The sequence below is a fragment of the Tamandua tetradactyla genome, chromosome 12, assembly GCF_023851605.1.
Source record: "Tamandua tetradactyla isolate mTamTet1 chromosome 12, mTamTet1.pri, whole genome shotgun sequence".
NCBI classification, from domain to species: Eukaryota; Metazoa; Chordata; class Mammalia; order Pilosa; family Myrmecophagidae; genus Tamandua; species Tamandua tetradactyla.
The window spans coordinates 97791292-97818553 of NC_135338.1; the positions used below are offsets into that span (position 1 = coordinate 97791292).

The window sequence follows — 27262 nt, forward strand, 5'->3', positions numbered from 1 at the left end:
ACACACCTGGCAGGTGGTGGGGGGTGTGCCAAGGCGGTGAGTGGTCCCCCAGGGCTGGCTGTCTTCCCGGCACTGGCACTTTGGCCACCTCCCACCCCATCCCACCTCCTATACCTGGTCCCAGGTATGCTGGCTATAGTGCAGGGAGAGGGGCCCAGCCGGCACCCCATGCCCCTTGTCTCAGGTAGGGGTGGGTGCCAACCCCGGCATCTCTCCAATTCCTGGAGAAGCGCTCCCTCGGGGGTACATGCCCTGCGCCCCATGGGTGCATCTACCCAGCCCCCAGGACCCCAGCACTGTGCAACTCCGGCCTGCGTTGGGAATGCTGAGATGAGCACAGCAGGTGGACAGGTCCCCTGTGTTCTGCAGGAAGGGTCAGCAGGCTGGGCACCTACTCTCGCGGGTCTTTGGGGTCCCAGGTCCCCACAGCGCTCCCATCCACCCCAGGTTCCCTCCAGCCCCGTCTCCACAGCTGTTGTACAGACCCACTCCTGCTTCAGCTTAGAAAACGAATCAAGAAGCTCATTTAGAAATCCTTTATTTGCATTTTCTCTTAGAAAAAAAAAATATACAGATCTGGCGCCCTGCTGCGTTCACAGGTTCCAAGGTCTTCGCGGGAAGGGGTGGGTGGGAGAGGGCGCAGGTGGCCTCCGCCCCCCAAGGCCGTCCAGCGGGCCCTGCTCCTCCCGCCCGGGCTTCCCTGAGATCAGTCCCACGGCCCTGGCCGTCGGGTGCCGGGGGGGTGGGGGACGGGCTGGCACAAGGCGCAGGGTGTGTCCTTGTGGGGGGGACCGGGGCGATTAGCTGTTTTCCGTGAACCACCTGAGCACCTCCTCCTTGTTCTTAGCCACCCATTTGATGTTGGCTTTCGTCTTCTCCAGCGCCTGCTCCAGGGCCCTGGTGCCTGAGCCGAAGCCCTGCCCGTCGCCAATGTTGTCCTTCTTGAACTGCTCCAGCTGTGCAGAGAAGACCCAGCTCCAGCCCGGCTCCCCACAGGGCCACCAAGACCGGCCCTGCAGCCCGCTCCCCAGGAAAGCCCTCTCTCCTGCCCTGAGCAGAGCCTTTACCTGCCGCAGAGGCTGCAAAATGCCAGCTCCGCTAGGCTATACCAACTGTACAATTTGGTGTCATAAATTACATCAATACCATTGAGCCACCATCCCCATATTCATCATGAAAACCTTTCCATCACTCCAAACAAACTCTGTGTCCATCAAGCAATAACTCTTTATTCCCCTCTCCCCCTAGCCCTGGTAACTTCTACTCGTCTTTCTGTTTCTATGAATTTGTTTATTCTAGATCGTTCATATAAGTGAAAGCACACATTTGTCACTTTATATCTGGCTTATTTCACTCGGGAGATTGTCTTTAAGGTGCATCCATGCTGTAGCCTGTGTTGGCACTTCATTCCTTTGTATGACTGAATAAAAAGCCATTGCATAGATGCATCACTCATCTGTGGGTGGACACTTGAGTTGCTTTCACTTCTTGGCTTTTGAGAACAATGCTGCCGAGAACACTGGTTTGCAAGTATCTATTTGAGTCCCTATTTTCAATTACTTTGGGTGTATATCTAGTGGGGGAATTCCTGTGATCATCAATTTTTAATTGAATTACAATCTGAACTCAATCAAGAGGGACAGAGGGACAAATCACAGACTCCAAGAGGAAGCAACTAGTGAAATATAAAACGTGGGACATTTTACATTGGGAGTGACCCAGTTGCTTCAATAAGTAAAGCATTAAAAAGAAAAAAGAGGGAGGCTATTACAGATTAAAAGATGTATTAGTATTAGGGTGGACAATGGTAGCACAGTGGCAGAGTTCTTGCCTGCTATGCTGGAGAACTGGGCTCAATTCCCGGTGCCTGCCCATGCAAAAAAAAAAAAACCACAAAAAGTAAAAGATGTGTTAGTATTAGAGGTTCTAGCCAGAGCAATTAGACAAGAAAATGAAATAAAAGACATCTAGAATGGGAGAATGATCTCCATTTGTAAATGACATGCTCTTTTATATAGAAAATTCTAAGAAGTCTATAAAAAAAACTGTTCCATCAAAATTTTAAACTTCTCTGTCAAAGGACACTGCAAGAAAGTGAAAAGACAACCCATATAATGAGGGAAAATATTTGCAAATAGTATACTGATAAGGGTAAGAGTCTGGTGTTAGATTATATAAAGAAGTCTTAACAAGGGCAAATAATCTAATTTAAAATGGGCAAAGGATTTGGATAGATCTTTCTCCAAAGAAGACATACAACTAGCCAATAAGCACATGAAAAGATGCTCAACATCATCAGCCATTAGGGAAATGCAAATGGAAACCATAATGAAATGCGACTTCACAACCAATAATCATGGCAATAATGATAATAATTAAAACAGAAATTAAGTGATGGTGACATCTTCCTACATAGCCCATGGGAAGGTAAAATGGAGCAGCCACACAGGAATCTTGGTGGTTCCTCAAAAAGTTAAGCATAGTAAGCACATGACCCAGCAATCCCACACGGAGGAATACACCCCAAAACACATGTTCAGGCAGAAACTCATACACAAATGCTCAGAGCAGCATTATTCATCAGAGCCGAAAGGTGGAAACAACTGAAAGGTCCATCAAGGTGATGAGTGGATAAACACAATATTCCGATACAATGGAATATTATTCACCCGCAGAAAGGACATACAAGTGTGACCACCTTGACAGCCCTTGGAACTGTTGTGCTAACTGAAAGAAGCCAGACACTAAGGGCCATGTGCTGTGTGACCCCATTTTATGGAATGTCGGGAATAGCCAAATCCATGGAGGCAGAAAGGGGTTGCCAGGGGCTGGGGGTGGGGGCCGGGAAGTCACTGTGTGACTGCTAAACGGTAGGGGCTGCTTTCTGGGGGTGATGAAAATTATCTGGAATTACCCAATGGTGGTGGTTACACAACCTCCTGCTAAAATCAAATGAATTGTAGACTTATAAAATGGTGAGTTTTCTGGTACGTGAATTATATTGCGATTTTTAAAAAAGACCAGTTTCATGCAATGAGTTAACTTTTGTTTGGCTTGCTGGCTCAAGCATATCAATTGCAAAAAAGACGACGAAACTTAGAAAATCCAAATGTGGCCTGGGTATAAGATAAAAGTAAGGGATTATTAATTTCCTTGTTTGACAATGGCAGTGTGATTAAGTGTTGTTGTTTTTTTTAAAACAAAACCTGTATCATAGATCTGACTAAAGTATTTACAGGTGAAATTATATGTCAGTGATTTGCTTTAAAATTATCCACTCTCCCCAAAATGTTAGCAAAATGTTGATAATTGGATTACAGGTACACGGAAGTTCATTAGATCATTCTCCTTAGGTTTCTGCCTATATGACAATCTCCAAGACACATCTTTTTAGTTGGTCTGCCAGCTTTTTAAAAAGCTGGGTTCCCAGCTTCTCCTCTAAATTAGGAAGGCCTGGCCTCCTGAAGCCCCCTTGCCCCCACGGCCTCTGAACGGCGGTGGCTGAATGGCGGCCCCTTGAGAGCCCCCACCGTGCCCACCCCAGGGCGAGGGTGGGGGTGCTGCTTCTTACCTGCTGCAGCTCGAACTCGGTGGAGAACCTCCGGGTCACCGCCTGGATGAGGTTGGAGAAGGAGAAGGACCCCCCACCGTAGCTGCAGGGCGGGGAGAGGGGACGGCCGTCAGGAGGCCGGGTGCACCCCGCTGCGGGGCCTGGGGGGGGGGAGGCTCTGGGGCGGGCTCTCCTGCTTGCGGGTGTGGGGGGCTGGCAGGCCAAGGCCGCGCGAAGGCAGGGGGTCGGGCCGATCGCACATACACCGCCCCCCGCGCTGTCACCCGGCCGCCGGCCGCCGTTCCTTCTCCCAGGGTACCCGGCCCCGCGTACCTGCCCCCCGCCCGGGCCGCCTCGGCGCTCCCCCCAGCCCCTCTCTGCACACTCACTCCTCAAACAGCTTCTTCCAGTTGCTCCGGACGAAGTCCCAGGCCAGGTTTTGCCCGATGACGTTGCTGGCGATGCTGCTGATGGTGGAGGTGGCGTCCTGCTTGCGGATGAGGCTGGGGTTCAGCGTGTAGCTCAGGTACCTGCGCGGGCCGGGAGCGGTCAGGGCCACCGCGCACAGCACCTCCGCGCCCCCCACACTCCCGGGTGTGCTGCGCCCGAGCCCCTAGTCCCACCTCCTCGCAGGGGGCAAGAGCCCGCGCCCCTCAGCGAGGTCCCTGGTCGTGTCAGGTGCCACGGCTGACACGGCCACGTGACCAACAGTGACTGAGCGGTGACCGGACACGCGAGTACTAGGGTCCCCGCTGGCACCAGCTACAGCGGCTGCTGCCTCGAGACTCTGAGGGCAGCTGTTCCTCACTGAGGGCAGGGGACAGCAAAAGAGGCACAAAGTGGGACCTAGGGGGCTGGCCCCAGGGGATGGGGTGCCCAACTGGACATCCAGTAGAACTCGGGTCCAGCCACGCCAGAGAGGGAAACCAAGGAGCTGTCAGGCAAAGGTTAAGTAGAAAAAGTGCTAAAAAATGATCCTGGTGATGAATACACAACTATGTGATGGTATTGTGAGCCTCTGATTGTGCTCCATGTATGGAATGTTTGCATGCTAAGATTTATCAATAAAACATTAACAACAACAAAAAGTGAAGTGGACCACAGCAATGAGAACACAGACCGTGTCGGCAGACCTGGCTTTGGCGCTTGGCTTTACCACTCACTAAGCTTCTGGAACCGGGGCAGGCTGCTGTGCTCCTCTGAGCGCCCGGGACCTCACCTGTGAAGTGGCCAAAGTGCCCGCGCCGCGCAGGTCCACGCAGGTGATGCGACCAGACGTGAGCAGCTGGGCTCCTCTCCCTCCCGTCCGGACCCTGGTCTCCTGGTGGGGGGGCCGGGCCCCACCCCGGGGCCTCACCTGTTGAGGATCCACACCTGGGTGCTGCAGGCCAGGGCTGCGCGGAGCTTGTCGGCCTCGTTGACCAGCGTGGCCTTTCGAAACTGGTCCCAGGCGAAGTCCCACTCCTTCTCCCCGCCCAGGGCGATGGCGTTGCAGTAGACCGTGGACCGCAGGTTGGGGTTGATCCTGGCGTGGGGCGGAGCAGTCAGGGGCGGAGCTGCAGCCGGGAGGGGTGGGTTTATGCGCGCCCCCCCTGCAATCAGTGTGAGGGTCAGGCAAATGGAGAAGGAGGGGCAGGGGCAGCACCCACGGGTTGGCGTTGGGATTTGCCATCCACTCAGCGAACATGTTGGAGACCAGCTTTTCACACTCAGCAAACCCATTGGAGCAGGCAGTGCTGATGGCGTTGATCTCGTTGTACCTGCCCCAGGGGGAACACGGGGTCGACATGCCTGGCGTAGGCTCTGGCAGAAATCACCCACCCCCTTGCGCAGACCTCTAGGCGGGAAGGCTGCGACAGGGTTCTGTGCGAGGCTGCGGCCCACCCAGCCCTCTGTGAGATTCTCCCCAAGGCCACCTGGGACCCAGAGAGGCCCACACAGGGTCCAGTCCCAGCACCTACATGGCAGCAAGGTGACCCTGGAGTTTCAGTGCTGTCCTTCGTTAAACAGCTCAGATGGACCCTCAGGCTGCAGAAAGCCTCTGAGCAGGGCCCCAGCCCCCATGGGTGGAGTGTCTCTGCCCTTTGGCCCCTGCCCCAGCCAGGTGTCGGAAGCTCCAAAGGAGTACATTGGAGTGGCGGGCCACCTGCAAACCCCCAGACCAAGGGAGGGTCCCACTCACTGCTCCATCAGGTTTTCTGGGTGGACAGTCCAGTTTTGGGTGAGATTTTGGAAGTGATGGAACAGAGGTGTGACCTGCTTCTTCAGATAGTTCTGCGGAAAAGAAAACGTGCACAGCTGCAGATGGAGGGTGGAAGGGACCGGTGCCTGATCTTGGAGTCCACGGAGCCTCCGACGTGGGTGGGCAGGCGCTGGCGAGGACAGCGGTCAGGGAGTCACACAAGGCCCGAACAGAGGGGCTGCGCGAGCGGGGGTTCCACGTGCCGACCTGAGGTTCTTTCCCCTCAAAGTCTCAGTCGGTCAAACGTTCTAGGTCTAAGTGTCACCATTTCTTGGGGTTGGGTTCTTGTCCCACCCATCAGAAGTATTCCATGGCTATTAGAGGAAAGTTGGAGAACACAGACATGCATATGCAGAAAGTAAAAGAGACATCCAGAGATGAGCCTGGCCCTGGCACTGTAGGAAGGACGATGCCTACCTGACCAAAAGGGGGAAAAATAACAAAATGAGGCATTTGCGGCTGAGAGAGATCAAACAGTCGAGAGGCTATCCTGGAGGTCATTCTTATGCAAGCTTCGGCTGGGTATTGCTAGTTGCCATGGTATGCCAAGCCCCACACAGCAGTATTCCCGTAAACCCTAAACAATACCCAGGGCTCCATCTGAGCTGCTATACAAATTTCACTGGCTAAATCTATTTTTCAGAAACCTAAAATCTCCAGATGGTTCTTAGGCCAGATAAGCCCTGAAACCCAGAGGTACCAGTTTCTAGAACAGCATCAACCAGTTCCATCCCCCTACCCCATAATGTCAACAGCCCTTCTCAACATGAAGAAGTTAGAACAGTCATTGCCAAATGTCCCTCACGATTGGGAGAAGGATCAAAGGAGAGGGAGGAGGTGTGCCAGAGAAGACAGGATCTGACAAATGAGCATGAGTGCTGAATCATCATATTGATTTTGTTTTTAGTCTCCAGTGTCTTAGAGCAGCTAAAAGGAAAAACCTGAAATTGTGAAACTGTAACCCATACCAAACCTTGAAATCTGTTCTACAACTACTTGTTAAAATGTACTTTGAAATTTGTTGGTGCAGGGGCTGGCTTTTTTGTATATATGTTATATTTCACAATAAAAAATGTAAACAACACAAAACAAAACAACTGTAAAGAAACGGCCAGTAGCTGACCAAAACTATGCTCTAGAAATGCATGAGTCTACTCCTTTTTTCCACGCTCCTTTCTTTTCTGCTTGGCGCGTCTACAATTCTGCCCGCAGTTCTCTGTACTTGACATTGTGATATAAGCCCCGCCCCTCGCTATGAAAACCACCTGTAGATTTCTGGTCAACAGGGTGGGCTGGCCTCTGTGCCCACCTGAAGCCCTACCTGAATGGAAAAGGAATACCCCCCCCCCCCCCCAAGCAGAGTACAGGGAAGGAAGCATCAGGGCACACGAGAGACCTTAGCACAGGAAAGTGGGAAAAGCTCCTGCCGAGGGGGAGCTGACCAGCTCGGAAACCGGAGGGGCGGGTCTGGGGGAGGGTCAGGGGTGAGGCAGGGGCTGCAAACAAGGACAGAACTGAAGACAGTAGAAGGAGTAGTTAAATCCCAAGTCTGCAATCCCACCCCTTTGAGGAGGCAGCCTCCTTCCTTTCCCCACGGGAGAAACCGGACCAGACAGACTCAGGATTTGGGGTCACCAGATATGGTGAGGGCAAGAGAGGGCTGCCAGGCGGCAAAGAGGGTCAGAGGGGAAAGCTTCCAAAATGCATACAAATGGGCATTTACACACTGATGTTCATAGCAGCATTAGCTGATTGTCAAGAGATGGAAGAGCCCAAGTGTCCATGAACAAATGAGTGCTAAACAAGCTTTAGTATATACAAACTATGGAATATTACACAGCTGTAAGACAGAATAAAGTCCTGAAGCATGTAACAATATGGAAGAAACTTCAGGAAACTATGCTGAGTGAAATTAACCAGAAACAAAACTATAAAAACTGTATGGTCTCACTAATATGAGCTAACATTAATAAGTGAACTTTGAGAGTTAAAGTTAAGAACATGGGTTATCAGAAGATAGAAAGAGAGTAGAGATTGGGCATTTGGTGCTGAAGGAATACAGAATGTGCAACAAGACTGATTGCAAAAAATCAGAAATGGATAGCACAATATTATGGTAGCACGACATACGGCAGCTGTGTTCCCATTTTTTCAATGGATGGAAGTGGCCTTAGGGTGTAGTGACTGTAGGATGGAAGGGGGAGCTGTGGTGCATACATACAATGGAATACTGAGCAGCTGCAAGAAACAATGAAGTTGTGAGGCATGCACCTAGATGAATGAATACTAAGGACAGTATGTTGGAAGAAATGTCAAGAACAAAAACATATGATCATGCCCCACTCATCTGGACTGACTGTAATAGACAGACTTAGAGAACTGAAGTTGAGAGCATGAGTTATGAGGTTGGGGCTACTGTAAAGGGTCCTAGATCATGAGCTCTTGCAGCAGTCACATCTATTCAGGAGTTGTAACTTGTTATTTCTAAATTTTGAGATACTGAGCTATTTCAATATAACTTAGTTGTTTCTTGAAACTTTGGGTATTTATGTGACACTTGAGACTCTGAGTTAGAGCACTGGAGCTATGAAAGTCAGCATTACCCCATACAGCAACAGTTTACAAAGTTGAAAAAGTGATCCGACTTTGACTAGAGATATGAACTATGTTGAGCTGGCTAGGACTGGGTAAATCAGAATATAGGATTAAAAAAAAAAAAGCATGGTGGAACCCCCAGCTCACTAGCCAGAGAGACACATTCTCTGGAGAAACTGAATGGGCAAGGAAGAACACCGATGGATACTGATTTGGGGGGGCCTTAATGAAGAGCTACTTAGCCACTCAGTCACCCCACAGCGACCTCCCAGTGGACAAACCCCACCCTCCTCATAAGAACTTGCCATCATTTTTACCGTGTCTCTCTCTCAAGTCAGAAGCGGCAGCTTCCAACATGTAAGAGATGAAAACAAACGTAAACTCAGAGGAGACCACTCAACAGAAGAAAAAGAAAACTTCACATAAACCCATAATAAACATCTTCAGAGAATTAAGAGGAGCTATTGCATAAGACCCTGGAATCAGTGTGACCACTTGGAAATTTAAAAGTATGACAGAAGAGATGAAACATCTCTAGAGAAGAGGTGGAATGCAAAGCTGAGGGAATCTCCCAGAAAGCAGAACAAAAAGTCAACCAGATGGGAAGTAGGAGAGAAGAGACGAGAAAACTGGAGGATAGATGCAGGAGTAGAAAGTTGGATTAACTGGGGTCCCAGAATGAAAGTCTGAAAGAGTAGGGGAGGAAAATTCTAAAGGAAACAATGCAAAAAAATGTCCTAACACTGAAGCACATGAATGTTCAGATGGAAAGGACACAAAGGTGACAAAAGGTATACACCAGGGCCTACCAGGAATCAGAGAAGAGTCCAAAAGCTTCCAGAAGGTGGGAGAACGGGTCATTCAAAGAACTGGAAGTGAGAATGTCTCTGGGCTTCTCAACAGCAACTTGAGAGCCTGAAGTCAGTGAAAAGATTCTGAAAGTCAATTCCAACCCAGAATCTTCTAAGCCCAGGCGAACTTCAATCGAACGTGAAGGTGGAGTGAAGACATTTCAGACGTGCAAAGCCTCAGGAAGCCCAGCCCTCAGGCGCCCTGTGTGCACTGAACTGTGTCTACCAAAAGGATACGGTGAAGTCCTAACGCTGTGTTCCTAGCAACGTGGGCTTATTGGGAAACAGGGTCTTTGCAGATGGGACGTGTTGAAATGACTGGTGGCCTTATACGAAGAGGGAAAGGCGGCCATGTAAACACAGAGGCAGAGACTGGAGGGATGCGGCCAGCAGCCAAAGAACATCTGGGGCCATCAGCAGCTGGAGAGGCCGGGAAGGACCCTCCGCTGGAGCAGGGCCCCACCCACACCTCAACTTTGTACGTCCAGCCTCCAGAACTGTGAGACATTAAGTTTCTGCTGCCTTAAGCTGCTCAGTTTGTGTTCTTTTGCTGTGGCAGCCAAGCCCTAGGAAACTAATAGCTACCCTTTCTCAAACATTTCTGAAAGATGTGCTTCCCTATGAGAGAGCAAAATCAAGGAAGGATGCCTTGCATCCAGGAAACAGGAGACGCAACACAGGAGGGAGGCGAAGGGGCATCTTCCAGATGGCAGCAGGCAGACAGGGGCCCCGGAGCTGGGTCTCCAGGAAGAAACAAAACTGATGCAGGGTCGACGCATCTGCACACAGAGTACTCTAATGGCTCCGCAGGCAATAACAGTTAAATAATCACAAAAAAAGTAAATGCCGAATACTGATTTAACCAAATATTGTGATTTAACATCAGGAGGATGGGGTTGGAGGGAGGGCAGTTTATAAAACATGAAAACCTCATTTAGTGTTCTAAAAATGATCATGGCAAAGAACACATAACTATATGATGATACTGTGAGCCACTGATTGTATAAGATGGATGGACTGTATGTGTGTGGCTATTCCCCAATAAAAATATTTTTTTAGAGACCTCATTTACAATAATACCTCATTCACCATGACAAGAAGTTAACAGAGACTGTAAAAAATAACAATAGGAAAAAAGTTCTTTAAGTATGACGTAATCGCTTAATAAGGGTCCATCAAATGGGTGTTCTACGGTTTATTTAGCCCATCCCCAACCGCCGGGCAACCCGTCTGCTGTGGCTGTTTCTCCCTCACAAACTGCTTCAGTGAACGCCTCGGGCTAAGGCTTCAGCCCCAGCAAACCTGCAGCGCCCTCTGGACACCCACGTGGGAAGCTCAGCCCCAGAGGCGCCCCTCCCCAGGACCCCCCGAGGAGGCAGCGTGAGGGTGGCTCACCTTCCCTCTCCTGGCCGCTCCCGGCCCGAGTCTCCCCCACGCCTCCCCCCAGGCACCCACGGGGGATTCCACGAATGCTTATTCCCCATTAAAGTACTTCAAGGCCTATCGACAGGTGAGGATTAAAAATAAATAAATAGCAGGGGGAACAAATGTGAAAATAAATTTAGTGGATTAAAATGCTAGTGATCAATGAGGGAGGGCTAAGGGGTATGGTATGTATACACTTTTTTTTGTTTTTTTATTTCTTTTTCTGAACTGATGCAAAGGTTCTAAGAAATGATCATGATGATGACTATACAACTATGTGATGATAGTGTGAGTTATTGATTATATATCAAGAATGGAATGATCATATGGTGAGAATGTTTGTGTTTGTGTGTTGTTTAATAAATAAATTAATTAATTAAAAAAAAATACTTCGAGGCCTGTGGAGAGCAGCTCCCTCACAGCCCGGGGGGCCGGCGGGCTGAGCAGGGGCTGCTGCTCTCAAGGAGGGGTTCACGGGGACCAGAGAGGCTTGGAGACCAGGCCGGTGCCCCCAGCACAGCAGCCCCTGAAAGTGGCAACTCCCCATTGCTCAATCGGCTAACCTGGCTGGCAGGCCCCGCGCTGGCGCCCGCCCCTCCCTGCCCCCACAGCCCTCCTGCTCTCCCCTCACTTCCACAGGTCTGGATGCGCTCCCAGGAGAGCCGCTGCCTCAACTCGGAGAATCCTGGCACCCCAGGGAGTGCTCCCCGGCACTCCCTAACGGGGCAGCCCCAGGCGCGGACGTCCCACCCCTGCCCCCGGCCCGGCCCCTCCCTACCTTCATGGGGCCGTAGACCTCGGAGCGATCGAACATGAGTCGGAAGTAGCTCAGGCTGTTCAGAGCAGCCTGCCAGGGAATGTACTCTTTCTCGTGGATCAGGAACAGCGTGTTGTTGAGTGCCCGGGTGACAGGGACTATTTGGGCACTGGGGACAGGCAGAGGAGCCCAAGTCAGCTCCCACCCAGCCCGGCCGCCCCAGCTCAGGCCCTCAAGGCTTCTCAACCCTGGAGCCCCTGCCCCACTCTGGGCCCCGAGTCCCCGAGCCCCAGCTGGCCCAGCCCCAGCCTGCGGCAAGGGCCAGGTAGACACGGATGCCGGGGTGGGGGTCCCATTTCACTGATCAGGAAACCAAGGCTAAGAGAGGTGAAGAGACATGTCCAAGGTCACAGAGCCCAGAAGAGGCAGAGTTGAGACTCAGAAAGACAAAAAGCCTGTGCTCTTTATTCTTTCTTCCTCTCGTCGGACGTGCTCAGCCCTCTCTCTGGACCTTCCTCTCTCCTCCCCCTCAGGCTGCCTGACACACGCCGCGCCAGGAACATAGCAGGCGCTCAATAAATATTTGTTCATCCACGCTGCACCTCTCCTGTCCTGTCCTTCCCAGGTTCTCCCAGCATCCAGAACGGCCTGGAACCTCAGGCCAGAACGCACACTCTGAACCTCTGTTTCCTCATCGGTGACACGTGGATAATTAGACTCTTGCTCTCCAGGGGCACGAGGACCCGGGAGGCCGGAGGAGCCCAGCGCACCCCACCACCACCCCTATGGCAAGGAGGGAGCCGGGGAGAGGGCGCCCACCTGGCCAGGTTGAAGGCGTCGTTGATGACCTGCGCCCTGTTGATGACGGGAATGACCTAGAAGGCGGAGCGGAGCGTGTGGGGTGGCGCCGGCCCTGCGAGGCGCCCATCCCAGGGCAGGCCTGGGGCGCAGGGACAGACACCCACCAACAGGTTCTTCTCCAGCTGGTTCTGAATCTTCTCCCAGTTCCCGTTGTCGTAGTTCACCACGTAGTAGCCCGTCACGTTGATGTTCAGCAGGACCCACTCGCTGCCTTCCATCCTGAACAGCGGGTCCTGGGCTGCGGGGGGGTCGGGGCGGGGCGGGGGCTGCTCGAGGGCTGCGGGCTGACCCCAGGCTCCCCTCCCCAGGCCCGGAGAGGCGCGTCCCAGCCCAGCTGGCGCCTGCTCGCCCTCAAGCTGAGGCGATGCCGTGGGAAGCGAGGGGAAGAGGCAGAGAACTGGGCTGCCCCTGGGTGGCTGGGGGTCTCAGCACCCCAGCTCCTGACTCAGGGCCTGCCCTGCCCTCCCCTCAGCGCCTCCATCGACAAACTCAGACTCAACTCCCGGCTGCCTCCTCCTTCTCGCTGTCTGGCACACACCCAGTCGGCCAAGCTGGGGCCTGGGGCCACTCCCCCTTCTCTCTTCTCCCCCCATCCAGCCATGGCCCCTGCACTACTCATCTTTTCCTGGGGGTTAAGCCCCCCTGTTCACTGCCCTCCACCCCCATTCTGACTCCTGGCAGCCAGAGGGATCCTCCCATAGCCACCCATTTCCCACCAATCGGGGCTCCCCCTCACCCAAAAGACAAGCCACTGTCTCAGGCAGCCCGCGGGACCCTCTGCGTCTCATGGACACCCTGTCCTAGCTGCACTCAATCCCCATGCCCCCTCCTACCTCTAGGCCCTTGTACTTGCTATTCCCTCTGCCTGGAATACTTTTCCTGCTGTGTCAGCCCAGCTAACTTCTATTCTTTCTCTAAGACTCAGCCCACCTCTTCCAGGAAGCCTTCCCTGACCTCTCCCTGAGATTGAATCTATTTCCCAGTCCCTCACCCCCAGGCTCCAGTATCCCCAACCATACATGTCTCACTTAAAGCCGTCAGCACTGGCATGTTTCTAACCATCTGTCCCCCTTCCCCTAACCCGTAACCTTGGTCAAGTCAAGGCCGACTCGCATGACCTTTGTGTCTGCAGCGCCTGGCACGGAGAAGGGCTGCTCATTCTTTGAGGGCTTACCATGTGCCTGGCACGGTTTAGAGCATTTATGTGGATTCTCTCATTTCGTCTTCGCACAACCCGACAGGGCAGCTGTTAGTCCCAGCCCAGTTTTACAGACGAGGAAGTACAGACCAGAGAGGGCGAGTAACTGGCCCAGGGTCACAGCAGCAGAGTGGACACTGGACCCCAAGAAGTCTGCTCCACTTGTGGCATGAAATGGCCTCCCCTGGGGCCCACCGTAACCCCAATGTGGGGGGCTGCTGCCCCCCAGGGCAGGGCTGAGTTACCTGTGCTGACGCCCCTCAGCCAGTAGTGCTTCTGCTCCACGCCACTCTTGAGGGACGAGATGGGCACGATCCACAAGTAGCTGCCACGAGAGGCCAGCGGTGAGGGGCCAGCGGCGAGGGGCCAGCGGCGAGGGGCCAGAGGGGGTGAGTCTGGGCAAGGCCACCAGGCCCGGCATCCCAGCTGGCCTGGGTGCTACGCTGGCCAGCGGCTGCCAGAGGACCCCTGGTGGGTGGCCCCGTGTACTCACTCGAACTTGGAGGGGCGGGTGACATGAGACTCGGGGTCGAGGAGGAAGTGCTTCTGGGAGACGGTGCCCTGGGTGGTGTCCACGGTCACCACGGGGAAGCCCATCTGCAGCGTCCAGCGGTCCATGATGTCTTTCACGGTGTCGGGAAGCTCGACGGACGTCTGGCTGTCCACAGCCTGTGGGCGGAGGGGATGACGTGGCCGTCAGGGGCCCTCCGCCCTGCCCCCACGCTGTCTGTCCCCCCACCGGGGGCCCCCGGAGCTTCCTCGCAGGGTGGCCGCAGGCAGGACACTGGGCCGGGAGCGGGGTGCCAGGTGCCAGTGCCAGGCCTGCCTCCCCTTGGCCGCACAGGGCTCGGTCCACGTGGCGCCCGGTCTGTGCCCCACCTCCCCCCCCCCCCCCGCTGTGGGCGTGTGGCCGGAGCCGCGCCGGGGTCCTGGGCCCCTCAGTTGGGAGAAGGCCAAGGCAGGGCAGGGGTGCATGTGAAGGGAGCACTCGGGTGGGGCCTGGGGGCGCTGCCCAGGGACACAGGGGGTATTTTCTTCTTGGGGCTTCTTCTGTTTCCATGTACATGTGCTGCTTTTGTAACTACAGCAACGAAAAGGCAACAACACGTAAAAATAATTGAAAAAAGAGGCCAGAATTGCTGAGGTGGGGGAGTGCTGTGGGAGGAGGGAGGGGGAGGGGCAGCAGCAGGGTTGGGGGAGGGAGGGAGGGGGAGGGGCAGCAGCAGGGTTGGGGGAGGGAGGGAGGGAGAAGGGCCGGTCAGGGCCCACCGGAGTGGGAGGAGATGGCGACAGGACCTGGAGGCCGGGCAGCAGGGTTCACAGCCCCGCCCCGGGCAGCGCAGCTGGGGTGAGGGTCAGGTGGGGCTGAGACCAGCCAGGAGGGAACTGGAGCCCATGGCGACCCTGAAAGGCCTGGGAACCTAGGAGCTGAACTTGGCCTTAGCAGGGAGTGTGGGGAGAAGAGGGGTGTCTGGGAGCCTGGAGTCGGGTGACTAGGCCCTCGGGCTGAGGAGGTTGGCGATGGGTGAGGATAGCAGAGAGAGGGATGTGGGGCAGCTCCAGGAGAGTGGAAATTCTGGGGGTCAGGGCACAGGATGGGGTGGAGCGGATGGCCCAAGAGGCAGGTGGCCGCCTCCAGGCAGGGGACAGGGCAGGGCTGCTGAGGAATGCAAGGCGGGGCAGGAGCAGAAGGTCGGAGATCTGCTGGGGGTGGGGTGGAGAGGGGTATGTGCGAAGATGAGCTGGGGCGGGAGGGCAGCCGGGCACCGGGCACCACAAGTGCTGAGTAGGTCGAATGACTGGCTCCAAAGTTCCAGGCAGGTGGCCCAGACTTGGGCAGGGTGATGCCCGTCTCCTCCCCACTGAGATTATGAAGGACTCCTCGGCCCCGCTGGAGCAGCAGGAGAGCCGCCCTGACACCTGGGCTCCCATTGCCCCCTTCACAAGCCCATTGTACAGATGGGCAACTGAGGCTCCAGACGGCAGTGTCCCCAGGGGCTTTCGGCATCTCAGGACCCCACAGCACAGCAGGGGCCGGCTCTGCCCGAACCTGCTGCAGGTGCTTCCACAGGTCCAGGTAGACGGTGTTTCCATAGGCGAAGGAATTCAGGTAGGACTGCGGGCAGACAGGCCATGGTGAGGGCAAAGCTGGGCCCTGCCGCTCAGCCAATGCGGCAGCCTGGGACTTGAGGGGCAAGGGACGGGGGCTGAAGGGATCCCCCGCCCCAAGGCTAGCCCCAGGGTGCTCACCGCCAGGCCCTTCTTGAACAAGTCCTCAGTGAGGAAACTGGAGAGCATCCTGAGGACAGACCCTCCCTGCAGAGGGTAGGGGGCGGGGCCTCAGGGGGTGGTGCTGAGCCAGCCCCACCCATCCCAGAGGGTGGGGGCAACCCAGCTCCTCCCACCCCCCATGGGTGGGGCAGACCAGCCCCTCCCATCCCAGGGTGGGGATGATCCGGCTCCTCCTATCCCAGTGGGCAGGGTCGGCCCCTCCCCCCCAGCCCCCCCAGCCCCTTGGGCCAGCGGCGGCGGAAGGCGGGACAGCACCTTGCTGTAGGCGATGGAGTCAAACTGCTCACTGATCTGGGCGGGGGTGTTGACCTCCTCGGCGGGGGTGGACAGGGGGTGAGAGGAGGCCAGCGCGTCCACGGCCATCACACGGTACACGTCGTTCAGCACCATGAGGTCCATCTGCAAGGCCCCAGCGGCTGGCGGCTGACCCTCCCGGCAGGGTTACCCCGCTGCTCCGCCACCCAGCGCCCTGCACCCCCCCACCCCCACCCGGACAGCCCGGGGTCGCCGGGCAGCTGGCCCACCAGTTTCCAGCTGGGCTCTGCGTGGTCAGCACCCAGGTACTCCACGTAGGAGGCGAAGCCCTCGTTCAGCCACAGGTCGTTCCACCAGGCCAAGGTGACCAGGTTCCCAAACCACTGCGGGGCGGGCCGGGGGTCAGCGGGGCCCTCCTCAGCCGCTGCGGGCCGCCCCCCGCCCTCCGCCCTCCCCCACCCCCGCGGCTGCCGGGGCGGCCGACCTGGTGGGCCAGCTCGTGGGCGATCACGGTGGCCACGCGCTCCTTGTTGCTGCTGGAGGAGGACAGCGGGTCGAAGAGCAGCGAGTTCTCACGGTACGTCACCAGCCCCCAGTTCTCCATGGCGCCCGCGTTGAAGTCGGGCAGCGCGATCTGGTCTGCGGGCCACAGAGGCGGTCGCTGGGGGGTCCCGGGGGGGGTGGCGCCACGGGCCGTTCCCCACCGCCGGGCCCCTCACTCACCGGATTTGGGGAGCGGGTAGGGTGTGTTATAGTGGTCGGCGAAGAAGCTGAGGATGGGGCCCGTGACGTTCAGGGCGTACTCGCTGTGGCCCGCCTGGGTGGCGCTGGGCCGCGCCCAGATCCGGATCTGAGGGGCATGGAGAGCCTCTTGGGTTCTGGGCTGGGGCCCGGTCCTGGGGGGCAGCTAGGCTCCAGCAGCAGAGGAGGGGCTTGGAGGGGCGGGGAGTCCTGGGGGCCTCTGGGACTAGCAGTCGTCGACGCTGCCCCCTTTCTGGGGCTCAGGGACTCCCCAGTTTTCAAATGCGGAGACTGAGAAGCAGGGAACTTAAGACACTTGCCCAAGAGCACCCAGAGCTGGGATCCAAACCCTGGCCCACCCCCTCAGGGCCACCATGGGGGGGGCTGCAGGGGTGCCCCCCTAGGCCGGAGCCCACGTGGGGGAGGGGGTAGTGTGAGGTGCCCCCTCCGCACCAGGACGTCGTTGGGTGCCTTCTTCTCCACGGCCGTGAACTCGCTCACGATGTAGGCCAGCAGGTATGTGGACATCGTGGGCGTGGTCTGGAACTCGGTGACGTTCCAGGCAGGGTCCTCGGGCAGCGGGACACTGGGACCTGGGGCACGGAGCGCCAGGAGGTGTGGGCCCGTGGCCTCCCGTGCCCAGCCAGCAGCCTCCCTCCCCTGCAGACTGCGTGGCCCCAGGACCGGGCCCTCACCTCGGGGTAGCATGTTGGACAGAGCTGTGAGGTTATTGGGGTGGATGAGCGTGATGTTAAACGTGGCCTTCATGGCCGGCTCGTCGAAGCACGGGAAGGACTTGCGGGCGTCGGCCGCCTGCATCTGCGTGGTAGCCACCACCCTGCCAGAACGGGGCTGCCAGGGGCCGGGCGGACGGAACCCCAGGCCCGGCGCAGGGTTGGGGCAGGCGAAGGGCTCGGGGTCCTGCAGGTCCAGCAGCCCCGTGGAGGCTGCTCCCTTCTTATCCCCGCCAGACCCGCGGGGGATGCCTACCCACGTGGCCCGAGGCCCAGGCCACTGCCCACGCGTGGCCAGGGCTCCTGTGCTCAGAATCAGGGTCCCGGCAGGGCTGCCCCTGCGTCTCGGAGCTTCTGTCCTCCCACCTGGCAAAGAGGTGCACTTGCACCCCCCATCCCTGCCTCCCCAGTGCCCTGCAGGAGAGGGCTCCCCCGGGGGCTGCGCCACCACTGGTCGCTGTGGGGACAGGGACGGGCCAGCGGGTTCAAAGGCCTTGAAGCCAAGCCCTGATCTGGGCCCCAGGCCCCGCCCCAGCAGGCAGGACCCGCCCCGGCTGGGACTTACTTTTTAACGTTCCCCTCCATGTACTCGCTGCGGTAGAAGCCCGCCAGGTCGTCGGCCAGCTCCCCCCAAAACTTGGTGTCCATCTCGTACTGTCTGTTCACCTCCAGGGAGGCTGTGAGGTGCACCACCAGGTACTCTGTGGGCTCCACCAGCTGGGTGCTGCTGATGCCGGGGGCCTGGGCGCCCCCCACGCCCCGCAGGGCCACAGGCTTGTCCTGGGGGATGTAGTTGAGCTTCTTGCTGTGGATGATGATGAGGTCGGTGGCTTCCTTGCAGGTGAAGCGGACGGTGCTGGAGCCCTCAAAGATGTACCGGCCCTGGGCGTCGGGGCTGAGGTAGGGCCGCAGCCTCACGTTGTAGGAGTCGGGCACCAGCGCCTGGGGCAGCCGGGGTCTGTTCCACGGTTTGCTTTGGTCCAAGGTGGTGGCCGGGGTGGTGGCAGGGCCTGTGGGGGCCGAGGTGGGGACGCTCCTGTCCTTCTCCTGGGAGTAGACCACGGACAGGGCGATGATGGTGCACAGCGCCGCCACGCCCAGGAAGAGGCATAGGATACCCACCGCCTTGGAAATGTAGAAGCCCTTGGCCATGGTGAGGGGCGGCGAGGGCTGCGGGCCGCGAGAGCTAGGCGGGGAGCAGAGGGCCTCGGGCCAGGCTTATATCCCCGAGAGGGAGGAGCCCCAGCGCCGGCTCAGCGGGCAAATATTAACCAGGGCGAAGGTCACGGTGCTGGACAGGGGCAGGTTCTGCTCAGGGCTCCCAAGAGAAGCCGAGTCCTGCGGGGCGCCTGCTGGGAGCAAACACGGAGCCCCGTTACGGGCTGCAGGCGGCCTGAGCCTGGCCCCAGGGTGGTGGGGACGGCCAGGGGCCACGGATCCGCCGCGCGCTGAGAGGCTGGGAACCGCAGCGAGAGGATCGAGGTTAGAGCCGAGGAAGGACTTTCCAGGAGTAAGAGGCTGGAAATGGACCCCTGGCAGGATGCCCAGAGCTTCTAGCCTTCCTTGTACTTTCAGAGCAGGGAGATCTTCCAGGTTCACCTCACTTTCCTTTCTTGCCAAATGCTTTTTAAAAATTATCAGCTTGCTGAATAGAGTGAAATGAATTGTTCTGCCTGCCCCCTTCCTTTTTTAAGATGAGGAGGCTGGTGGAAGCTTGACTTCTTTCCAGCCGTGACCTTGGCCAGGTAATTTTACCTTTCTGAACTTGTTTAACTCATAAATATATGTTGTATTTACCTCCCAAGTTTGTTGAACTGGTTTAATGAGCAAACATATTAAACACTGCATAGTAGAAGAACCTATCATTGCCTTTCATTTCCTATCATTGGCAGAAATGAAGATATCAATTAATCAAGTACAGTAAATTGTGCCTTTCCAGGAAAAGGATGTTTGCTGTCATCCTTTTTGTCCACCAGTGCAGCTTCTCAGGCCTCGCCACTGCCTGCCCTCACCCCCACAACCCATCCCTCCTCGTCCCCCTACCCCACCGTGTCTTTGGCCAAGGTCCCTCTCCATGCCTACGTGGACGCTGTAAGCACCCTCACACTGAACTCCCCACTTCCTCTCTGGCTCCCTCAAACCCATTTACCACACAAGTCATTTGACACTGCTGCATAAAACCTCCCCTTTGCTCGTAGAATCCTGTCCAGATGGTTGAAAGGGACCCACATCTGGGTATAAGCAGCCTGCCTGCTTCTCGACCTCATTCCCACAAGCTTCTCTTCAGTTGTGGGCTCCAGTAGTGTGGCCTTCATTTGGGCAGCCCCTCCAGCTCACCACGTTCCCTCTACCACAGGGCCTTTGCACATGCTGTCTCCCCTTGCTTTGGTTAATCCCTAGTCATCCTTTAGATCTTTCTCAGAGAAGGCGCCCCAACCTCCCTGACCAGGTTAAGCCTCTATTAGCTCTATCAGTACCGCAGATCTCTTTCTCAACTGCATTTTTTCCATTTTATCTGCGCAGCAATTCCTAGTGTTGTGCCTGTGTCCTCCCCAGACTGGAGGCCCCATGAGAACAGGGCCTTGGGGCCTTCTGCTCCCCGGCACTCGGCCCAGGGCCTGGCACACAGTAAGTGCTCGGGGAATATTTGTTGACTGAATTACATGCCTGAATTGAGAAGTTATGTTCTTACTGAAGTCTTTCTAGTGTCAGTCTAGTTTCTGTCCCAACCCCCACACCTGCCCAGGGAGAATTTCCACTGTCCTCTGGCCCACTTTCAACTGTTCCAGGCGTGCTAGGATCTTATGAGGCCCAGACGCACCTCAGGGCTCACAGGCTGTCTGCTCCATCAGCTCGATGATGCCTCAAAGACTTCATTCTCCTGCCACCCCCTGCCCTAGCATGGGCCTGCCACACCCTGAGTTTATGCAAAGGTTTAAGTGAATGCATGCGTGAATTAAATGCATGAGTAATTAGTCATTCATGCATAGCACAAGATTGAGCAATTACCACCTCACATTGGGCACGCTGAGACCAGAGCCTCCAGGGAAGTCACTGGGTGCCCACCTTGCAGATCGAGGGTGCCCTGACCTTGGCATAGAGACAGGCTCCCTGGGGCCCTGGTCTGGGGCCAGTGTGGACTTCCCACATGACCAGCAGCCCCCACCCACCAATGCAGCAGAAAGACCCACCGATCTTGGCCTAATCCCTTCTCCAAACAGAGAGGCCCAGCCTGGCCCACTGTGGTGTCTTCCTGTTTGCTTTGGACACTGACCAGAGGCTCAGCTGCTGGAATCACTTTGCTCTTTTGGAACGGTCCGGACCTCCCTCTGGTCTTCAAAGTAGGCACAGCAGGCAGCCCACTCCCCCATAATGAGGCGTTCCTGCTCGGGGCACCACACCAGCCCCAGCTGGAGGGACGGCGAGGTGCATGCTCACTGCACCCAGCTTCAGGAACACTGAAGCAGGCCCTGCCCCACCCAGGCCCGGCCACCTCCTCCAGCCGTGGCGGCAGTGCTGTCCTTCAGCCATCCAACTCCCAGCAAACTAGCACGGGAACTTCCTGACAGTGTGAGCAGGAGCCTCCTGTCCTAACCTGGTCCCCAGCCCCCCACTGCCTGTGGAATGAAACCTCGACTCTGGCATGACTTTAAGACCATCTGTGAACTTGACCCTCTGGACTCTTTCCCACTGCCCACTGTTTGGCTCTTGGCCCCAGTGGCTGGCATTTCCTCAAACCCTCTGGACTTTTTCATTGCTCTGAGCCTTTGCACATACTGTTCCCACTGCTAGGAATGCCCATTTCCTCTCCCTCCTGATGAACCCTTTCGAGACTCAGCCCGGATGTCAGCCTTCGGGGGAGCCCCTCTTCCCGCTCTGCTCCCCTCCGTCACACCGCTTTACCAGCAGGCCATCTGTGTGCCTGAAAGCCTGCGATGAGGCCTAGGGATCTTGAAGGAAGGCTTTATGTCATCTTTGTACACCTCCCCACACTTAGAACTGGACAGGTGTCTAATAATAAACATTGGGTAGAGGAATGACGCACCTGCAGCCATCCTTGCCATGGCCTGTAGGTCCGGTGTGACCCAGCCCCCAAGGAATCTCTGGTCCCATCTCAAGCCTGCCACCCCTTTGCCCTCTGTGCTCTGGCCACTCGCTGGCCTCTTTGTGGCACGTCACACCCTCACCTTCTCCAGCCTCCACATGCAAGCTGCTCCTTCCCTCACCTGCTGCCCACTTGTCCTCGAGCCTCACCTCACAGAGCTGCCCGGTTGCAACCCTCCAGCTCGGCCCCAGGCTGTGAGCACCACGGGGCGGGGGCAGGGGCGGGGGAGGGCAGTGTTATGTAGTGTCCCAGGCACCCAAGCACAGTAGCCAGCACATGCAGGCGGTCAATAAATGCTTGCAGAATAGATGAATCGATAATGAGAAAATGACGGACAGCAGCTAAGGATAACTCAGGTGTTCCTCTGCTCTTCTGCTCTTAGGAAGGAACGTGCTGTGCACACAAGCCGCCTTTGTGGAGCTTTGCCACATCCGTGGTCCTTCTCCACAGTGTTGACTTAAAATTTCCTTCAGATCATTCACTCTTTTACTTTGTCTCCATCTGAGCAATAATGACCATGAAATTATGATTCAGTGCTTCAAGTCTATATTTTTTTCTGATACATATTTGAATGGCTGTTGATTTGAACTGTTCATCTAGGCAGCCGGCCGGAAGTTACTTGGTGCAGGTGCATCCACTTTGTGCGTCGCTGGTCCACGCTGTCTGGCCCTGGGTGTAGCATGACCTGTGGGCCCCTGCGGGGACGGGCCTTCTGCAAGTGAGCCAGACGTGGGCTTCTTGACTGTGGATCTCCCGGCGGCGGGGGTGGGGGGGAGCTGGGCCCCCAGGCCCCTCTCAACCAAAGCAGCCCTTCTATGGGGTTATATTATTTCTGCCCTGCCTATGTTTTGAGCCATTGAGCAAATTCTTCTAAGTAAAGGTAAATAATAATAATAAGGTTGGCGACAATCGTGCTAGAGAATATTTAAGGCATAACCACACAGGCAGGCACCCGCTGAGTGGGAGAAGGCGGCTCTGGTTCAGGTATAGGACACACGCTGCCTTCTATTTAGTTATGTGAACGCCAGGAGCCTGAGAGGGCTGGGGGGGAGAGGCGGGGGCACGGGCCATTAGGGGATCTTGGCTAAGCCGCCCTCCCACCCCACCCCATCTCAGTTCCCCACAACAAGCTGGGGGCTTAGGGAGTCCCTGAAGCCCGCCCGTCTGCTTCTGAAGGAGCAGTGATTGGGGGGCAAAAGGAAAAGACTGTGGTCCTTGCACGGGGCACACCCTGGGCCCAGGCCCCTGGCCTTTTCCCAGCCTCTGAGGACTTGAAAGCCACCCCACCCAGCCTCCACCCACAGCTGCATCAGGCTGGGCCGGGGCCAAGCCCCAGGGTGCTTCCTCTGGGAGCCTTGGACAGTGACTGTCCTGTGGGAACCTAACAGCTCCCCTCTGCCTCTCCTCTGCCACCCAGTGCAGGGCACTCGGGAGGAGCGAGGGTCAGAGTGGCCCTCGTGGGGTGGGGGGGAGTGCGTGAGCCATAAGGGGTCATGCTGGGCTGCAGATCCCGCCTGGGCGGCTCCCATCAGTGTGACTGTGCACCTACTATGTGCCTCCCCAGGATAACCACCCCCATTCTGCAGAGGAAATCCAGGTACAGAGTGGTTGAGTGACTTGCGCTAGATCACGCCGCTAGTTCAGGGCAAGTTTAGAGGTTTAAACATCTGTGCCACCTAAAAATGCCCCGCTTCCCCATTCTCTCCCTGTGATAGTGCCCACGAGAGTTAGAGACCACAGAGAGAGACTTATGCCTTTTACATAACAGTGCACAATGGGAAGTCACTGAAAACAGATCTGGGTGGTAAGAAAGGGCTGGTGATCTTTTAGGGGCACTGTATGTCCCTTAAGAATTTTGTAGGCCCACTAAGAGGTGTGGAGCTAGAACTGCTGCTCTGGGGAGAGGCTGAGAGATGGGAGCCTGACGGAACCTCAGCTTTGGGGTTCTTCCTATGGGCCATGAGCTCCCTGCCCCCCGACCGGGGGTAGTCCCTGGAAGGTGGGACTTCAGGAAGCAGGGGGGCACTGGGGGCTGCCCCCAGACATTGGCCCTGCCTCCAAGGATGCAGCCAGAGCCACTTCAAGGCCCCTGCGGAGACCCCTGGGGTCGACTAGGCTGGGGGTGGGGTGGCTGCTGCCCAGTGTGGAGAGCCCCCACTCCCAAGGGCGCCCTGGCCCAATGTCCCCCAGGGATTCTCCAGCCACCCCCGGTAGGGGTCCTGGATCTTCCACCAGCACCACAACCGCCAGAAGCTGGGCCCCATTTCTCCATCCCTTCCCATGTGGGGACCCCCCATTGGGCACCACCCTCCCCCATTTATCTCTTTAGAATGCTTGGTAATAAAGCTTTTGAAGAACAGGGGCTCGGGGTCTTGGCTTCAGGGCTGTGGGGTGGTAAGGAGCTGGCATCCCATCCCCAGAAGGCCCCACCGGTAGGGGAGCGGGCGGGAGGAGAGCTGAGCTGCCTCCAGTGGCACGGCCCATTTTCCCCCACAGGGAATGCCAGCTCCCACGGGCCCCCTCCTACTCTGAGTCTAGTCTGAGACCCCAGTGTCCATGGGAGGTGGCCTAGGGCTGGACAGGGGCGGACATAAGCCCTAGATGCTCACCTGCTGGGAGAGAAGGGGCATCGCCAGCCCTCCCCAGCTACCCCTCCCCTTGAGACTGGGGCCAGTCTTCCTGCCGGACTGTGCCCACAGGCACCTGGCCCCCAGCAGCCCCCTCCCACCCTACCTCCCCCTCCCCCAAATCACGTCACCTGAGCAGCAAGGGCCCAAGCCCCCTTTCACAGTTGAGTAAACTGAGGCCCAGAGTGGCCCAGGGCATCTAGGCACCCAGAACTAAGCCACCCCGCCCGGCTGCGGTGCTACCGGCTGAGGCAGGAGCTGGGGATTCAAGTCACAACAGCCCAGGGGTGCCCCTTGGCCCTGCCCACCCCCCACGCTTGCTTGGGAGGCTCCTTCCTAGAACAGGCGTGGGTGCAGTGGGCTCCTCGGTCTGCGGAGGCTGCCCCCGGCTGAGCAGCAGAGAAGGCGCCACTGCCCCTGCCTGGGCCACCAGGGTCCCCATGTCCTGAGCACCGCGTGGGGTGCCGGTGTGCCAGAGTGCCGACACCCAGGGGCTGGTGAGGAGCGAGGGAGACCAGGATTGCAAACCGAGAGCGTAAAGCTAGGGGTTCCCTTTCCCTTCCGCGCGCTGCTGGGTGAAGCCCCAGCCACCTCCTGGCGGATGGGTCTGAGTAGAGACCCCCAGGGGGGCAGGGATTTCACAGGGCTGAGGTTCCGCCTGGCGTGCACCGTGCGACCCTCGGTCCCCACGTCCCGGCTCAGCCCCCCCGAGGCCCCCCATGGGCACCCCCACCCCACGGGCTGCGGCGCCCGCTGATGGGTGCGGGCAAAACCACAGAAAGAGTCGACGCCCGCCCTGGATCTCAGTTTACCCAGCTGGAAAGATGGGCCTCGGCCGCGGGCGGCGGGCTGTCCCCACGCGATGAGCGTCGAGGTCCCTCCTCCCTCCCGCACGCACCCCCAGAGGCCAGCAGCCCCCCGCCCTCCGGTGCCCGCAGCCTCCAGCCCGGCCACCCCCCGCCCCCTGGCCACACCCCCACCCCCCGGTACCCGCAGCCTCCAGCCCGGTCCCCCCCCCCCCGTCCCCCGGCGCCCGCAGCCCCCCGCCCACCCCGATCCCCCGCGCCCGCGGTCCCCCGTCCCGCTGGCCGCTTCGCTGCACTTGCCTGGGGCCGTCCGGGCGCGCGGCGGGGACAGTCTCGGGTCGTCCTTCGCGGACACCGAGCGCGGGGCGACAGCCGGGCGGGTCCCCGCCAGGCCCCGCCAGGCCCCGGCCCCTCCTTCCCCGGCGGTTTTCAGGGGAAGTAACCTGACCCCACCACCGCTCCTCCCGCTTTAACCCCTCGCGGGCCGCCTGGTGTCGCCCGTGCGCCCCGGGCCTCCCGCCCTACCCCCCGACGGAGCCCGCCCGCCCCGCCACCCCCGCGGGTCCGCAGCCCCAGGGCCGTCCGCGTCTCCCCTCCCCATCTGCACTGCATCCGCCCCTGGGGGCGCGGCCCGGAGCCTCCTCGTGGGGAGAGGAATCCGCGCAGCCCCTGCAAGGGGGTGTTGGGAGGACCCACTCGCCCCACGCGGGGATCAGCTCTCCTGCTCTCCAGGCTCAGCGCTAAGACGCTGGGAACCAGCAGGCCCGAGCAGAAACGGGCCAGAGCCAGGGGCTCGGGCTTCCCATCCCGGTCCGCCTCCAAAGGCTGTGTGGCCTTGGGCAGAGCACTGCCTCTCTCTGGGCATATCCCTTTTACTGGGCAGTACCAGATGATGATGTTTGTACGAGTTTCCTATTGCTGCTGAAACAACACAAATGTGTAGGTCTGAAGTCTGAGGGGCGCCTCACTGGGTTAAACTCCAGGTGTGAGCAAGGGAGCTTGATGGACGCTCCTTCCCTAGCTCCTAGCCCCCCTCCACCTTCAAAGCCAGCAGGGCCGGCCAAGCCTTTCTCACCTTGCACCCTTCTGGCACGGACTTCTCCCTCCACTCCCACATTCAAGGACCCCCCAGTCCCACACTGGGCCACGCAGATAATCCAGAGTCAGGGCCCTCTGTTAAGGTCAGCTGACCAGCACCCTCCATCCAGCTGCAGCAGTCACGCAATATAACTGCTGTGCAGCATAACCTACCCACAGCTTCTGGAATTAGGACACCAACGTCTTTGGGGGGCCGTTACTCTGCCCACCATGATATTCAAGCCGTCTTCCTGCTCAGGTTTAGAAACTAATTTTGGGCTCGTCCAATCTGGCAGGCTCCTGGGTCCCCGAAGCAGCTCACCCAGGCGCTCAGGGCCCAGACCGCCTGCTCTCAGCTAAGGGTGCTGTGTCGTTACACTTGCTCTTGCTCCTTCTTTGGAAATAGCACGATGGGCCAGGGTGCCCCTAGGTAGCAGCCTTGCTGCCCCTTTCTCATTGACTGCTGCAATTTTTAGTAACCAGATCACAAGTTTATTGAAATGTTAGAACTATATAAAAAATAAAAGTAAGTAGGCTGTGAGTGAGACCAGAGGGGTTAGTTTGGGTTTTCCCAGGGGCGTCTTTTGCTCATTTAGTGGCTCCGGCTCTGCGGAAGGCAGGAGTACCCGATAAGCCCCTTGCCCCAGGCAGCTCTAGAGGCCCCCTCTCTCCCCAGACGCGGCCGCCCCACCTCCTGCTTGGCCCCTTCCCCCCAGCACCTCTAGCATCATCTCCTTTATGGCTGACAAGCCAAGGAAGGGTTAAATTGGGCCTGGAGAGAACTCCCCTGGGTCCTGCCTCTGAGGGGATTTGCTGCTGGCGGAAGTATAACGGAACCTTCTGGAGGGCACTTTGGGGATGGGATAGGACACTTTCAGGAATTTAACCTAAGGAAATAGAATATTTATGTACAAGGCTTTCTACTGTGGTATTATTTATAGGGAGGGAATATCAAAAATAGCCTAAGTGTTCAGTAACTGGTGAAGTAAATTATGATCCTCCCATATGATAAAATCCCATACCACCCTTAAAAACAAATCATGCTTTAGGACAACCAATGAAACTATGGGAGAATTTTTTAAAACCTCAAAGTGGGGAAGGCCTTTCTAACTATTAGACAAAACCCGAAGCCTCAAAATGAAAGAC

General features: G+C 57.3%; 1 protein-coding gene across 4 annotated transcripts; it reads right to left on the reverse strand.

The window, feature by feature from the left end:
- Positions 1-521: 521 nt before the first annotated feature.
- On the reverse strand, positions 522-25445 carry ANPEP (alanyl aminopeptidase, membrane). 4 transcript variants are annotated; one of them, XM_077124186.1, is made up of 21 exons: positions 25340-25445; positions 18067-18850; positions 17463-17605; positions 17221-17360; positions 16750-16876; positions 16511-16665; positions 16296-16409; positions 16027-16170; positions 15730-15795; positions 15530-15595; positions 13973-14148; positions 13725-13804; positions 12386-12519; positions 12240-12295; positions 11442-11589; positions 5733-5824; positions 5200-5310; positions 4908-5075; positions 3940-4080; positions 3572-3653; positions 522-956 (listed from the first exon to the last, which is right to left on the reverse strand). In XM_077124186.1, the coding sequence occupies exons 2-21, from the start codon at positions 18651-18653 to the stop codon at positions 801-803; spliced, it is 2886 nt and encodes a 961-aa protein (XP_076980301.1). In that variant the 5' UTR covers positions 18654-18850; positions 25340-25445; the 3' UTR covers positions 522-800. The 4 variants fall into 4 exon arrangements, with proteins under 4 accessions (XP_076980301.1, XP_076980302.1, XP_076980304.1 ...); XM_077124187.1 differs by having other exon boundaries at positions 18067-18853; positions 25340-25420; XM_077124189.1 differs by lacking the exon at positions 25340-25445 and adding an exon at positions 21756-21772.
- Between the last annotated feature and the right edge of the window lie 1817 nt (positions 25446-27262).